The sequence below is a fragment of the Trichosurus vulpecula genome, chromosome 3 (assembly GCF_011100635.1).
Source record: "Trichosurus vulpecula isolate mTriVul1 chromosome 3, mTriVul1.pri, whole genome shotgun sequence".
NCBI classification, from domain to species: Eukaryota; Metazoa; Chordata; class Mammalia; order Diprotodontia; family Phalangeridae; genus Trichosurus; species Trichosurus vulpecula.
Genome location: NC_050575.1, coordinates 253,104,885 through 253,119,955, shown reverse-complemented (window position 1 = coordinate 253,119,955; position 15,071 = coordinate 253,104,885). Strand labels below are relative to the sequence as shown.

Genomic DNA, 15,071 nt, shown 5'->3' with positions numbered 1-15,071 from the left:
GTAACCTCAAAATAAACAAGAAAGAAGTTAAGGTGGTGAATAGAATTTTAGAAAAGGTAGATATGATAGATCTCTGGAGAAAACTGAATGGGGATAGAAAGGAATATACCTTTTTCTTAGAGGTACAAGGCACATACACAAAAATTGACCATGTACTATGACATTAAAAAGCTCACAATCCAGTGCAGAAATGCAGAAATATTCAATGCATTCTTTTCAGATCACGATGCAAAAAACAATTATTTGTAATAAAGGACCATGTAAAGATACACAAAAAATTAATTGGAAACTAAATAATCTAATCCTAAAGAATGAGTTGGTCAAAGAACAAATCATAGAAACAATCAATAACTTCATTCAACACAATGACAATCATGAGTCAACATACCAAAATTTGTGGGATACAGCAAAAGCAGTTGTTAGGGGAAGTTTTATATCTCTGAATGCTTGCATAAATAAAATAGAGAACAAGGAGATCAGTGAATTGGGCATGCAACTGAAAAAGCTAGAAAAAGAACAAATTGAAAATCCCAATTAAATACCAAATTGGAAGTACTGAAAACCAAAGGAGAGAGTAATAAAATTGAAATAAAAAACTATTGAACTAATAAATAGAAATAAGAGCTGGTTTTATGAAAAAAACCAATAAAATTGATAAATCTTGGGTCAATTTGTTTTAAAAAAGAAAGGAGAAAACCAGATTACCAGTATCAAAAATGAAATGGGTTAATTGACCTCGAATCAAGAAGAAATTAAAACAGTAGTTAGGAATTATTTTGCCCAATTGTATGCCCATAAATGTGACTGCCTGAGGGAAATGGATGAATTTTTAGAAAAATATAAACTACCCAGATTAAGAGAAATGGAAGTAAAATACCTAGATAACCTCATCTCAGTAAAAGAAATTGAGCAAGCCATCAGTGAACTCCCTAGGAAAAAATCTATAGGGCCAGATGGATTTACATGTGAATTCTATCAAACATTTAAAGAACAATTAATTCCCATAGTTTATAGAGTATTTGGGAAAATAGGTGAAGAAGGAGTCATACCAAATTCTTTTTATGGTACTAATACCTAAACCAGGAAGAGTCAAAACAGAGAAAGAAAATTATAGACCAGTTTCCCTAATGAATATTGATGCAAAAATTTTAAACAAAATATTAGCAAAAAGATTACAGCAACTTATCATAAGGATAATACACTATGACCGGGTAGGATTTATTTCAGGAATACAAGGCTGGTTCAATATTAGGAAAACTATCAGCATAACTGATAACATTCAACAGCAAAACTAGCAGAAACCATATGATTATCTCAATAGATGCAGAAAAAGCTTTTGACAAAGTGCAACACTGATTCCTGTTGAAAACACTAGAAAGCATAAAAATAAACAGTCTTCCTTAAAATTATAACTAGCACCTACCTAAGCCATAAGCAAACATTATACGTAATGGGGATAAGCTAGGTACATTCCCAATAAGATTGGGGATGAAACAAGGATGTCCATTATCAGCCATATTATTCAATTTGGTGCCAGAAATGTTAGCTTTTGCAATAAGGGAAGAAGCAGAAATTGAAAGAATTAGAATAGGCAAAGAAGAAACTAAGTTATCACTCTTTTCAGATGATATGATGATTTACTTAGAGAATCCTACAGAATTAAGTAAAATACTACTTGCAATAATAAAAAACTTTAGCAAAGTTGCAGGATATAAAATAAACCCACATGAATCCTCGGCATTCCTATATATTACTAACAAAGCCCAACAGCAAGAGGTAGAAAGAGAAATTCCATTTAATATTATTGTAGACACTATAAAATGTTTGGGAGTCTACATGTCAAGACAAACCCAGGAACTATATGAGCACAATTACAAAACACTTCTCACACAAATAAAGTCAGATCTAAATAAATGGAAAACATCAGTTGCTCATGGCTAGGCCAAGCTAATATAATAAAAATGAAAATTTCACCTAAATTAGTTCACTTATTTAGTGCTATACCAATGGAACTACCAAAAAATTATTTTACAGAGCTAGATAAAATAATAACAAAATTGATCTGGAAGAACAAAAGATGCAGAATATCAAGGGAATTGATGAAAAGAAATGATATGGAAGGAGGCCTAGCCATGCCAGATATTATACTGTATTATAATGCAGTAATCATCAAAACTACTTGGTACTGGTTAAGGAATAGAGTGGTGGGTCAGTGGAACAGGTTAGGTATACAAGATGCAGTAGTCCATGAGTATAGTATTCTACTCTTTGATAAAACCAAAGAGTCCAGCTTCTGAGCTAAGAATCACTATTTCACAAAAACTGCTGGGAAAACTGGAAAATAGTATGGCAGAAATTGGGCATAAATCAACATCTTACTCCATATACCAAAATAAAGTCAAAATGGGATCACAATTTATATAGAAAGGCTGATAGTGTAAGCCGTTTGGGAGAGAAGGGAATAGTTTACCTGTCAGACTGATGGAGAAGGGAAGAATGCATGAATAAACAAGACATAAAGAGCATTATGAAAGGCATAATGGATAATTTTGATTACATTGCTTTGAAAAGTTTTTGAACATATAAAGCCATTGCAACCAAGATTAGGAGGGAAGCAGAAAACTGGGAGAAAATTTTTACAACCAGTATCTCTGATAAAGGCCTAATCTCTAAAATATACAGGGAACTGAGTCAAATTTATAATACAAGTCATTCCACAATTGAGAAATGGTCAACGGATTATGAACAGGCAGGTTTCAGAGGAAGAAATTAAAGATCCCTATAGTCATATGAAAAATGCTCTAAATCTCTGTTGATTAGAGAAATGCAAATCAAAACAACTCTTAGGTACCACATCTCTCCTGTCAGATAGGCTAACATGTCAAAACAGGAAAATAATAAGTGCTGGAGAAGATGTGGAAAAATTGGAACATTGTTACATTGTTGGTGGAGTTGTAAACTGATCCAGCCATTCTGGAAAGCAATTTGAAACTATGCCCAAAGGGCTATACTAATGTGCATGCCCTTTGACCCAGTAATAACAGTTCTAGGGCTATATCCCAAAGAGATCATACAAAGGGGAAAAGGACTTGTATATACAAAAATATTTGTAGCAGCTCTTTTTATGGTGGCAAAGAATTGGAAATCAAGGGGATGCCTACCAATTGGGGAATGGCTAACCAAACTTTGATATATGAACATTATGGAATACTATTGTGCTATAAGAAATGAGGAGCAGTTGGACTTCATAAGAACCTGGAGAAACTTATACAATATGATGATGAGTGAAGGGAACAGAACCAGGAGAACATTGTACACAACCACAGACATATTGCTTCTGTAATGACTAACTTTGATAGACTTGGCTCTTCTCAACAATGCAAGGTATTAAGACAGCTCCAAAAGACTCATGGTAGAAAAGACTATCCACATCCAGAGAAAGAATTATGGAGTCTGAATACATATTGAAGCATACTATTTGCTCCCTCTTTTAAAAAAATTATTTTATTTTTGGTTTCATCTTTCTCATGATTCATTTCATTGGTTATAATTCTTTTTTACAACTTGATTATTGGGAAAATAAGTTTAATGTGAAGGTATATGTAGAACCTATATCAGATCACGTGCCCTCTTGGGGGGCGGTAGAGAGGGGTGGAGAGAAAATTTTGAACTCAAAAACTTGTGGAACTGAGTGTTGCAAACTAAAAATAAAATAAAGCATGTATATGCATACATATATAAACAAAAACAGAACAATAAATGGAACTCTATTGTTCATAAACATAGCACAGTTAAATTATATATGTATGTGTATATGTATTTGCACATTTATATAAAACTTACATGCATATATAACACATATATATGTGTGTATATTTAACTACATCATCTGTAATATATTTATTCATTCATTCATTTATTCAACTGTGCTAAGCTTCTAAACAATGATGCTCCATTTAAACTGTTTTTAAACACTTAGCATGATAGCATAAATAATTTACTCCATATCAACTGCTTTGTATTGGTTACAATAGACATTCACAATTGAGAAAGAGAGAGACAGAGAGAGATGGAAACAGAGACAGAGAAAGGGAGAGAGCCTTAGAATTAGTTCTAGAGGTTTAGCTAATTATATTTTAGTGGAAAGTGAAAGCTGGAAATATAGGTATGATTAAATGGAATGACCATATATTCAAGTTAATTTTTTAATGTGTCATAAAACATCTATTTAATTTATTCCAAACTTGGCTGTATCAATATCAGAGGTCATTTTTGAATAAAGACCATTTTGGAGTGAGAATAAAGAAATCCTTCCCTTTCTTCTTCTAACTTTAACTGCATTAGTGTTGTTTATACAAACATCTTTAAATTTTATACAATCAAAATTGTACATTTTATTTTCTGTGATCCCCTCTTTCACCAAATTAGTCATGAACTCTTCCTTTATTCATAGATCTGAAAGGTAAATTCTTCCTTCTCAATTTTTTTTAATAATGTATGTCTCCCATTGTGTCTAAATCATGTATCCACTTAGCATGTGGATTGAGATGTTGGTCTGTATTTCATGTCTGTCAAACTTTTCCAGTTTTTTTTTCAAAATAATGAGTTCTTCCATCTTTCACTGGAGACTTTGGGTATATCAAATACTATATTACTGTGTTCATTTTCTTTTCTATGTTGTTTATCTTATCTGTTTCATTAGTTGACCTCTATGTTTTAGCCAATATGAAATCATTTTAATGATTAGTTTTGTGGTATAACTTGAGATCTGGTACTGATAGAACTTCTCCTTTCTTCCATTAAAATTAATTATCTGAGATAGAAAACAAATTGAGGTACAAAACTTCTGAGTAATGATTTGATAGTAATAGTCGACAGGTTACCATTAAGTCAGCTCAACTAATTCCTCAATAATTAGTGACGAAAGAGTAATTTACAGAACTTATTTTTATAATAGAAAAGAGGAATTTAAAAAAAAACTATACCAAACTTGTTTTGAACGTAATTTAATTGGACAAGGCAGGTCATCTGACTAGTTCACTTTCTCCCAGGCTTTCTTAACTCAAATTCATCCTATGTCTATCAACCTATCTGTCAAAGTGAAATTGCCTTAGGAGTCTCTGCCTTGCACCTGTAGTATTTTGTAACTAGAAAATTTACTTAAAGAGACATGGAGTTTGAAGTAAGACTGGCAAAGAGGAAATTGTGGTTTGTAGTTATCAGTTACCCTTCACCCCATCCTCCAGCTGCCAAAATGGGAAATCCAACCTTAGAAGATGACACTATTCCATTTATGCTGAATTCTAGGTGAAGAAAAAAGGGAGGGAGCTTATTCTCTAAGACTGGAAAGAGGAACTTAACTTTTCATCAACTCCCCTTTTTCTAGCTACCAGAAAGAGAAACTTAGCCTTTAAAAACAGTATTATACCCTATGATTCTTATTATCTAACTTTTCCCTATTATATGAAATATTTGCTCACTCTTGGTTTTAGAGATATTATTTATTCCTGTGTACCTTAGTGTATTTAAACTGAAATTTAAAAAAATGAACAAAAATGGATTTTTTCAAAAGTTTTTTTTTCTGAATCTATTCCTATGATCATGCGTTTTTTTTTTTACTTTGAATATGACTGATATTATTAATTGGCTTATTTTATTTATAATCTTATGTCTAACCAATTCTTTATTTCTGGTATAAACCCAATGACTTGGATAATGTATGCTATTTCTAATATATTGTTGTAGCCTATTTGGCAATATTTTACTCAAATTTTTAATATTACTATTTATTCTCTTATCTTCATGACCATATAAAACTGACAACTTGGGACACTTTTGCTATATCTAGAGATCTTATTCTCGTCTATTATTTATTGTATAGGCATTCAAGGGGAAACTGAGATGCTATATCTTAGAGTTATAGAAAGATGAAAAGCATATGATATTTTGATTAATTTTACTTTCAGCTCCCTGTGGAGGACAGTACACTGGATCAGAAGGGGTAGTTTTGTCACCAAATTACCCACACAATTACACAGCTGGTCAGATGTGCCACTATTCAATAACTGTACCAAAGGAATTTGGTAAGAATTTTCTTTTATATGCTTTTAAAATTCATAGTTATCCCTTTTTGTGTTAACTTGCCCTACTTTATACAAACAGATGCCTCCACTCTTGAACAAACACTTCTCCCAGAGGAACTTGGATTGTATCCACTATAGTACATAAATGACAAATATGAAAACAAAAATGAACGGTCACCTCTATGTTTTTGAGACAATCTATTTACTTGCCTTTAACTTTCCCCAGAGCATACTCTATATGTTGTGGTTTAGAATAGATAGTAAGGGTACGGATAATATTATGGGTGAAACAATCTTAGGTTAATGTTTTTTCCACTCTTAGAAGTAGAAAATTATCCCTTTTTAGTGGTTTTTCTCAATTGTGCTCATAAGCTGCTCTTCTTCCTCTTTACATTCATATTCCTCTATTGGGGAAGGGAGACTTGGGGAAAAGATAGCTAGACAATAACAACAACAACTACAAACACAGGACAATAGCTAGCATTTGTATATTACTTTAAGTTTTTTTAAAGCACATTACATACATTATCTCACTTGACAGATAACAAGCATTTATTAACTGTCTACTATGTACCAGTCACTATGCTAAGTGCTTTACAAATATTATTTTATACTCACTACAACCCTGGAAGGTAGGTGTTGTTATTATTATCTCAGTTTTACAGGTAAGGAAACAGGCAATCAGGGCCCAGGGCCATACATCTCTTAAGTATCTGAGGGTACATTTGAACTCAGATCTTCCTGACTTCAAGTCCAGGGGTCTATCCACTGAACCAGCTAGCTTCCTCCATGAGGCACTTTACATGCATGATCTCATTCAGTCTCATATACAATGCTCCCCCAGAGCATATGAACATGGTTTTTATTGTTTGTCATACACACACATACAAAAAAGCCATGGAACTAGTAGTAATATTTCCAGTATCTGCAAAGTCTGTCTGCATCTTAGAGTTGATTAGCAAGAACAGATAGGAAAGGGAGAACAAAAGTGACATGAAAAGATACTTCAGTTTGTAGACACTACTAGGGTTTTGCTGCAAGAAGCAGCCAGAGAATCCAAAAGACCTGAGTTCAATTCCTGCCTCTGATAGTAATGTCTCTGTGAACTGAGAGTACCTCACTTAACCCCTTGGTGACACAATACATTCTGAGTTGAAGAATGGTTGTCTCTCTGCTCTGATAGAATAAAGTTTCTTATGCAGAGTTCTCTTGTCTACACAAATTGAAATCACAGCTCTGGAGCCTCTGCATCAGTAAGGCAATAAACACAACATCAACAATAATTGTGAATATGCCCATGTATCACAAAGTATGAGAGACTCTCCATATAGAAGGTAGAAGTAATAAAATATTTATTCAGACACCAGAGAACCATATCCCATAACCAAATGTTCAGCTCTCACAACCAGTTAGCCTACTTTATCATAACAGCAAGGAACTTAAAACACAATATCACAACATGGAGCCTTACCATCCCAAAACCTCTCCGACCCCCTGCTGGGGTCTTCCCAAAAACAAAGTCACTGTACAGCTATCACAGTCTGCTCATCTATCATAGGCCGACTTTCTTTACCTCAATTCTAACTATCATGAAAGCCATAACAGCCATAACAGCTCTCTCAGCATTCCCTGTGACATAACTTCGTTTTCCTCTCAGTAAGCTCTTCCCACCACATGTGACTTAGGCTTCCTGTGATGTACAGAGGTCACATAGCCTATTAATGAATGGAAAAGATCTTCAGATCTAAGTTGTTATTGTAGCCTGCCATCTCAACTCCACCTGCCACTCCTACTGAATGCTCCAAAAATTAATACTCCCACTAGATAGTGGGATAGTATCTTAAGTTATATAATGGGGTCATCCACTCATTCTATTTATTGACCATTGAGAGAGACAGAGAGAACAACAGAGAGACAGAGGCAGAGACAGAAACAGAGACTGAGACAGACCAATACAGAGACAGAGACAGATAGGCAGGCAGGCAGAGAGCAGGTTGACAGTCAGAAGGACAGGCTAACAGTCGGACAGAGTGTCAGGGACAGATCTCCAGAATTTTAGAGAAATACAGTTATCCAAGAACAAATTATATCCTTTCTTGGGTCCACAGTGATCTCTCCCTCCTCCATACAAGGCAAATGACACATGATTCTGAAAGGATAAGACTGATCTAAAGTGGCAATCATAAAATCCAGTTCTCAAAGACTTTATATTTTATTTGAGAAGGTAGGAAATGTGAAAAAATAATAAATAATATAATACCCTAAATACCAGATGCATGCTATAATAGATGCTATAAGATTTCAGAGAAGGGAAAAGATCACAGTGGACAATGGTTCTTAATATATTTTAATAATGTACACAGGTATGTTTTTTTTCTTTTGCTCCAAATGGAATTTTATTTTATGAATCGATTTCCTAGGAAAACAAATTATATAATTTTAGTGGACTTTTTACATCGTTGCTTTCATATAGTTTTTTTTTGTGTGTTTTGCTTTTAAAAATTAGTTTGTTCTGATACACTAACAAATCCTGGCTGTACTAAAACACTGTGATCTCTCGTGCAACTTATGCTACCTATGTTAAAAAGCAAACCTGGGTTGCAGATTATCCTCAGCAGGGTTTTCTGCTTTAGTTTGCTTTGGTTACTTTACCTAATCAAAGTAGGTCTTGTGCAGGTCATCCCTTTCTTTGGTTTATAGTTTCAGACAGAGATGTATGTTACTCACTTCATCATGTGAGGTCTATTATACTTATCAAGTACCTGCTGAAAAGAAACCACCCTGCATTATCTACATAGAATTTTTCTGCTCCCTATGTCCTGATTTAAAAAGAAAATCCCTACAACGTTTTTTAATGCTACTCCTCTGTCCAAAATTAGAGTAAAAACTCCACTAAGTTCTTAATATCTGAATCACTGTCTTTCCCTAGATCTCATGACCTTTACCTATACATCAGGATCAATTACTCAAAGAAAGTAAGCTTTTGGCAGGAGACTTCTTAGTTCTGTGCTTAATTACTCTGCTGGGCTCTCCCTGCCTTCCTAATGAATAGGACATTTTAACACGGAATGAAGCCCTTTGCTGAAGTCGGCATGCCCGCAGCTTTTTAGCGCTTCCCAGGCTGTTTTCTTCCTGAACATTTTAGATATAACTAATAATGACTCGTTTTCAAACATTCCAAGCATTATGGTTATCATACATATGGAAATAAAATCAATAAAAGATGAGAACGTAAACATTCCCATAAAGCTAAAGCATTAAAGATATTCTAAAACTTACAGCAAATAAATTACGTTTTGAAAGTAAATAGCTTACCCCTGTAAGATAAATAATCTCATTGGGAATATTTATTACTTTACTACTTTCAGTCCTTTTAAAATCTAAATGTTACCTAAAAACATTATTCACCTAAAGTAGCATATCTTAAATCTCATTAGCCTTAGCATTTTATGTGTGATGTAGCCATAGTAATCTGCTAACAGTCACCTTTATTTCTCAAGTACTTCTAACAGTTATGAGTCACTCATATGTCTACGTACTGTACCTCTGGGGGAAAATTCCTGGAAAGGTAATTAGGAATTGTGTCCTCTACCATAACATAAGGAGGAAGATCAGATACTTAGGTATTACAGTTTATAGAATGGTAGACCTGGAGTCATTAAGACTGGAGTTCAACTATGCCTTCAGACACTGACTAGCTGTGTTTACCCAGGGCAAGTCAAATAACCTCTAACTACCTCATTTTTCTCATCTATAAAATGGAAAGGGTTATTGTGAGAATAAAATGGGGTAATTTTATAATTGCTTTCAAACTTTAAAGCACTATATAAATGATAGCTATGATAATTATATCATGTGTCAGAGGATGACCTCAACCAGGTGACATTTTTGTTAAGTCTATTAAACAGTAAATTTTAAAAGCGTTATTGCATAGTCCTAAGAATGAGAAAGCTAGGCATTGGTCACTGAGACAATTGTCCAACACTTTGACTTTTAGGTCAATTTAAGAGGCACTTATTGCAAGTCTACCATATGCTCAATAGGAGTCAAAGTGTGAGCAACTCTTTTGTGAAGTATTTCATTAGAACCAATAAAATAAATAAATAAATAAATAAATAGTTTGGAAGGTAGTTTCAACAATGGAGTTTTATTATTTTATCATTAGCATAATTTTTTAAAAAATATTCCTTAAGGCAAAGAGTTTAGCTTGGAATTCTGAGTTGGGTTGTAGAAAATATCCCTTTTTGTTTGTAAACAAAGGAGATCTCAGCTACAAATTTATTAATATCTCATAGTAAAGGAACTGAGAACAGAAACCAGATTTATTTTCTGGAGGGCTTGTTAAATGTTCTGTTTGGGTTCCCTTGTGAAGCTTGAGCTCCTTCGATGGATGAGGTGATCATTATTTCTTTCCTTCATGTCCCTACTCAAAGTGTTCTTGCTCAAGATAAATCGGGCACTGATTTTCTCATGATTTCATATTCATTCCTGCAATAAAATACAACCTCCAAAAGGTTTCCATCTCATTAATAGACTGAAGAATGTAATTTTTAAATTATTAGAACACATAATTATATTCTTTGCCAGAGAAAAGCACTTGTTTTTTCTATCATAAATACTAATTGCAGTTAACTAAGCTGCAAGTCTTTTGGCATACCAAAAAATCATATGTATTAGCTTGAAGGAAACAAAAATGTTAGCTAGAGATGTGTAATATTTAATGGTAATGCTTTTCTTTCAGTCTTTCAGATGAAATGTCTTTCATTTATTTTTACCTCTTGTTCAGGAAACCTAGCTTCAGAGATATAACTAGGGCATGGAGTATGGAGCTTTGCTACAAGGTATAAACTATAGAGGACACAGCACAGTGCCCAAAGCTTAGCACAGTGCCTGGCATGTAATAGGCACTTAATAAATGCTTATTGGCTGACAGAAAGCACTTGTGACCCTTTAACATGACACAAAAACAAAGCTAATTATCTAGTTAGCGAGAATTATTAAAAATATGAAACTACCAAATGACTCACCTCTTTCACACCATACCACAGATGAATAGTAGCTCTAGCAACTCTCTCACATGGTGGCATTTTGATATACAGAGGTCTTTTGCCCATGGACACCTGCATCCAAATTAAAAAGTTAATTTGGGAAAAGTTTTTGTGTGGCTTACCTCAGCCATGGTTGGTGCTGCCCCAGGTGAAATATTATGAGTTATGGGCTTGCTCAACTTGTTAACTAGTTGTATCACTTTTTTCCATAGTGCTATAGTTTTGTTTTGTTTTGTTTTTATTTTGAGATCCATTCTGCCCGTCCATTCCTGTATCCCAAATTCAGGCCTAAGAACAGCTTTATTGCCTACATCCTTTTGTTGTTTGCTCCATCTCCCCTTCAAACTGTCAAGAACAGTTAGAATCATTTTCTTTGGCTAGAAATTACACTGATTCTGCCAGTGTACATACCTAAAAAAACTATTGTAGTAAAATTGGTTCTTCATTTTACTTGTTCTTAATTAAGCACACTATTCTTTCTTATGTAAATTATATCTAAAACACACATATCTTATTGTTTCAGGTAATAAATAATCCATGTAAATTATTTTGATCCAAGTAAATTATTTTTCTTCAGAGTTAAAATTTCCCTTATGGGTAAGACGGAAAAAAGGTAGACTATTATGCATATTTGAAAAAAGTCATTAATTGTATTTTTAAAATACTTGAAAAAGTTACATGTTATTTCAGCTTGGTATACAATTCCTATAGTCTTGTGATCAAGAACAGCCATAGAATTAGTTTTTCTGTTATTTAGACTTTAATGCCTGGATATATCATGTAATATGTGTATATGTTGTAAACATACATTTACTACTGTGTTTTAGAAATGAATCTTACATCATTACTATATAGTAGTGAAATAATTTCAAATATTCTTAGATTTCTCTTGTGAAATTTGTTGGTGCAACTCAAATATTAAATGGAAAAATAATTGCAATGAAAATAAATAGAAGCTTGATATTGAAATAACTATTGTATAATAGTATGATATCATATAAAAGCCAATTGCATATGAGCGTGGTTTAGTTAAACCTAGCTTTGGATCTACAGTCAGTTGACTTGAGTTTGAATTGCAGCTCTCGTGCCTAAGTGACCTTGGGGAACTCAGCTAGTCAAATATCATGGAAAGGTTAATATACTGAGTCTGCATTTTCTCACTGGTAAAATCAGGGAATTGGACTGATGACCCTTGAGGCCCACTTATTTATGACCTGTGCTATTTCTCCCTATACCTACAATCTAAAGGTTGAAAAACTCTTGGAATGTTTCTGAAATTGGTAGTCACCACTACTCTCTGGATATTCTCTCTTGATTCAATGCCACAAATAAACTTTGTTACTTCAGAGATCTGTGATTTGGTCAGTGTGAGTTCTCTGTGCCTTCAAAGACAATCTTCTTGAGTTATTGTAGCTGAAATACTCACTACCCTGGGACTTATAAGGCAACAAGCCTTTCTAAACTTAGTCTGGCCATTAGTTGACAGACATAGAGTTCATCAACATCTCTATTGTCAAATTCTTTCAGTTTGGTAGAAGTGGTTTGTGCTCTGTTGCCATTGTTTTTCAGAAAGAAATAACAAAGACTTTGATGAAGAAATGAACCCAAAGTTGACAAAATAAAAATAATCTCTACTAACTTTATATCTATAAGGGGAGAGATGGAAGTATCACATGTAATCATGGCATGTGCACTTTCAGTAAGGGTCAAATATGAAAAAGTAAAATCAAATTGATTTATTTCATTTATTTTTAAAGGCATAAAACAATTTAAAACCCTTTTGTTTATATGAGGTTTGTTAAGCTAAGGATTGAACAGGAAATCAGTAATTTGCAGAAACCTAATTTCACAGTAACATATTATTTATTGTTTATTTTTGAATGAAGCTTTTCTCATTCCCCTCCCCCCTTATTATTTTGCAGTTGTGTTTGGGCAGTTTGCCTATTTTCAGACAGCACTGAATGATTTGGCAGAATTGTTTGATGGAGCACATCCACAGGCTAGACTTCTCAGCTCACTTTCTGGTTTCCATTCAGGTAAAGAAGCCACAAAGATGCTTTGGGGAACATAACAGGGAATGAAAATTTCAAAATGAAGGGATGAGTTATTATGGCTGTAAGGAAATTGCAGAGGGAGTTTCAAAGTAATGGTTTTGGTTTAAATGCCAATTTAACATATTGGAGATTTTACTTAATTTATTTCAATTTTCACCTCATTTTAATCTTTCATTCAAACCACATTTATTACACACTTCCTATGTGCCAGTAACTGTGCTAGTTATGGCACTAGGAACACAAAGGCAAAAATGAAATAGTGTCTTCCCTCAAAGGGCATATATATTAATGGGGGAGAGATGTGTACACATATTAATATATACAAAGTAAAATATATATCTAATAAAAACAAGGCGATGGTTTTTTGGGGGGAAGGAGATCACAAGTAGCTAGAGAGTACGGAAAAGTTTCATAGAGAAGGTGGTATTTGAGCTGAAATTTGAAAGGAATAAGGAAGTATTTATACACATACACACAAAAATAGTTTGTAGGAGTACATGTATATTTTTCTATGGATTTATACTTACATGTGTACAGATTATTTATTAGGCACTTAGTGTATGTAAGGGATTGTGCTGGGTGCTGATAAAATGTGTACATATCTCTTCAAAAATGGGATTTATATCCCATAGTTACAGAAATTTACATTTACTTGGGATGAGTACATTTAACTGAAGTATGTGCAAAGATAATGAGAAAGGGTAGGTACTATGAATCCTGTAAGAGACAAAACTAAATTGTACATCAAAGAAATGGAGTGAAAATAATTTACTCTTACTTTCAAGTCTTTGGTTTTCTTTTGTCTTCCTCTTTTCAGCTACCACCCCAATGTTATGTCCAAATAAAATATAGATAGCTATCAATTTAGGCAACTTTAAAGGTTGGTGTGGGGTAAGGGAATTACAAAAGACTTTTTGTAATGCCTTTAAATCTTCTACAGTATTGTGGATTCTAAGAAAGGTTTCAATAGCAGAAATAACTCCCAACAAAAGTTTTAAGTTGATCATTTCTAGGTGAATTAGGCCCCAAATGATTCTTCAAGAAAGTAATTTGTAGAAGATTATTCTCAACTAATAGAAAAAAAATACAAGTGGCTATATTTCATAGGGAGTTATCATTTCATAAAGAGTAGAATGTTTTCATTCTAAAGAGGACAAAATATTTTAAACCTGACTTATAAAAAAAGTATTTTAATGGTAAAGCCGAGGGGAAAAATTATAAAAAGCTGGCAATATATTAAAGTGAGATTGCAAACATAGCTAATTATTTTCTTAGGCATCATCCCCAAAATTTTATTACACACCCTAGATTGATGTGTTTTCTGGATTCCCTGATATATATCTTTTATTTTCATTTTTTCATTTATTTGCAGGGGAAACACTGCCTTTGGCTACGTCCAATCAAATTCTATTGCGGTTCAGTGCAAAAAGTGGTGCATCTGCCAGGGGATTCCATTTTGTTTACCAAGGTAAATTTAGCATAAAATTTTGCTTTAGTTTATTCCTTATGTGCTGAGAGGAAATGTAGACTACTGGAGAGTGCAATGGACTGGAATTTGGAAGGTTTCTCAGTTCTGGCATTGGCTAGCTGTATGTGCATAGGCAATGATTTTTACAAACTCTTCTACTTTAGTCATTATAAAATTATAAGATTGGATGGAATGGTCTCTTAGGTCCCTTCCAGCTCTAAGTGTTATGATTCTATTATAATTATTTTATCACTATAATGGCAGTATCTGTATGAAATGTAGGGGGCAAAGTTTTGGTTAAATGTCTGTGGTATTCAAAATACCAATAGAAGTTTCAATTGCAAAATTAGCAATTAATATACATATGCATAGATAATACTTTCATTCATGTAATCAAATATATTTAGGGAATTCAGAA

At 33.5% G+C, this 15,071-nt stretch overlaps 1 protein-coding gene across 1 annotated transcript in view; it reads left to right on the top strand.

Moving 5' to 3' along the window:
* LOC118843733 (CUB and sushi domain-containing protein 1-like) overlaps window positions 1-15,071 on the top strand; it is a 2,679,416-nt gene that overhangs the window by 2,268,997 nt on the left and 395,348 nt on the right. Inside the window, 3 exon segments of the mRNA XM_036751485.1 lie at window positions 5,967-6,083; window positions 13,054-13,167; window positions 14,558-14,653. Coding sequence (XP_036607380.1) covers window positions 5,967-6,083; window positions 13,054-13,167; window positions 14,558-14,653 — 327 coding nt within the window.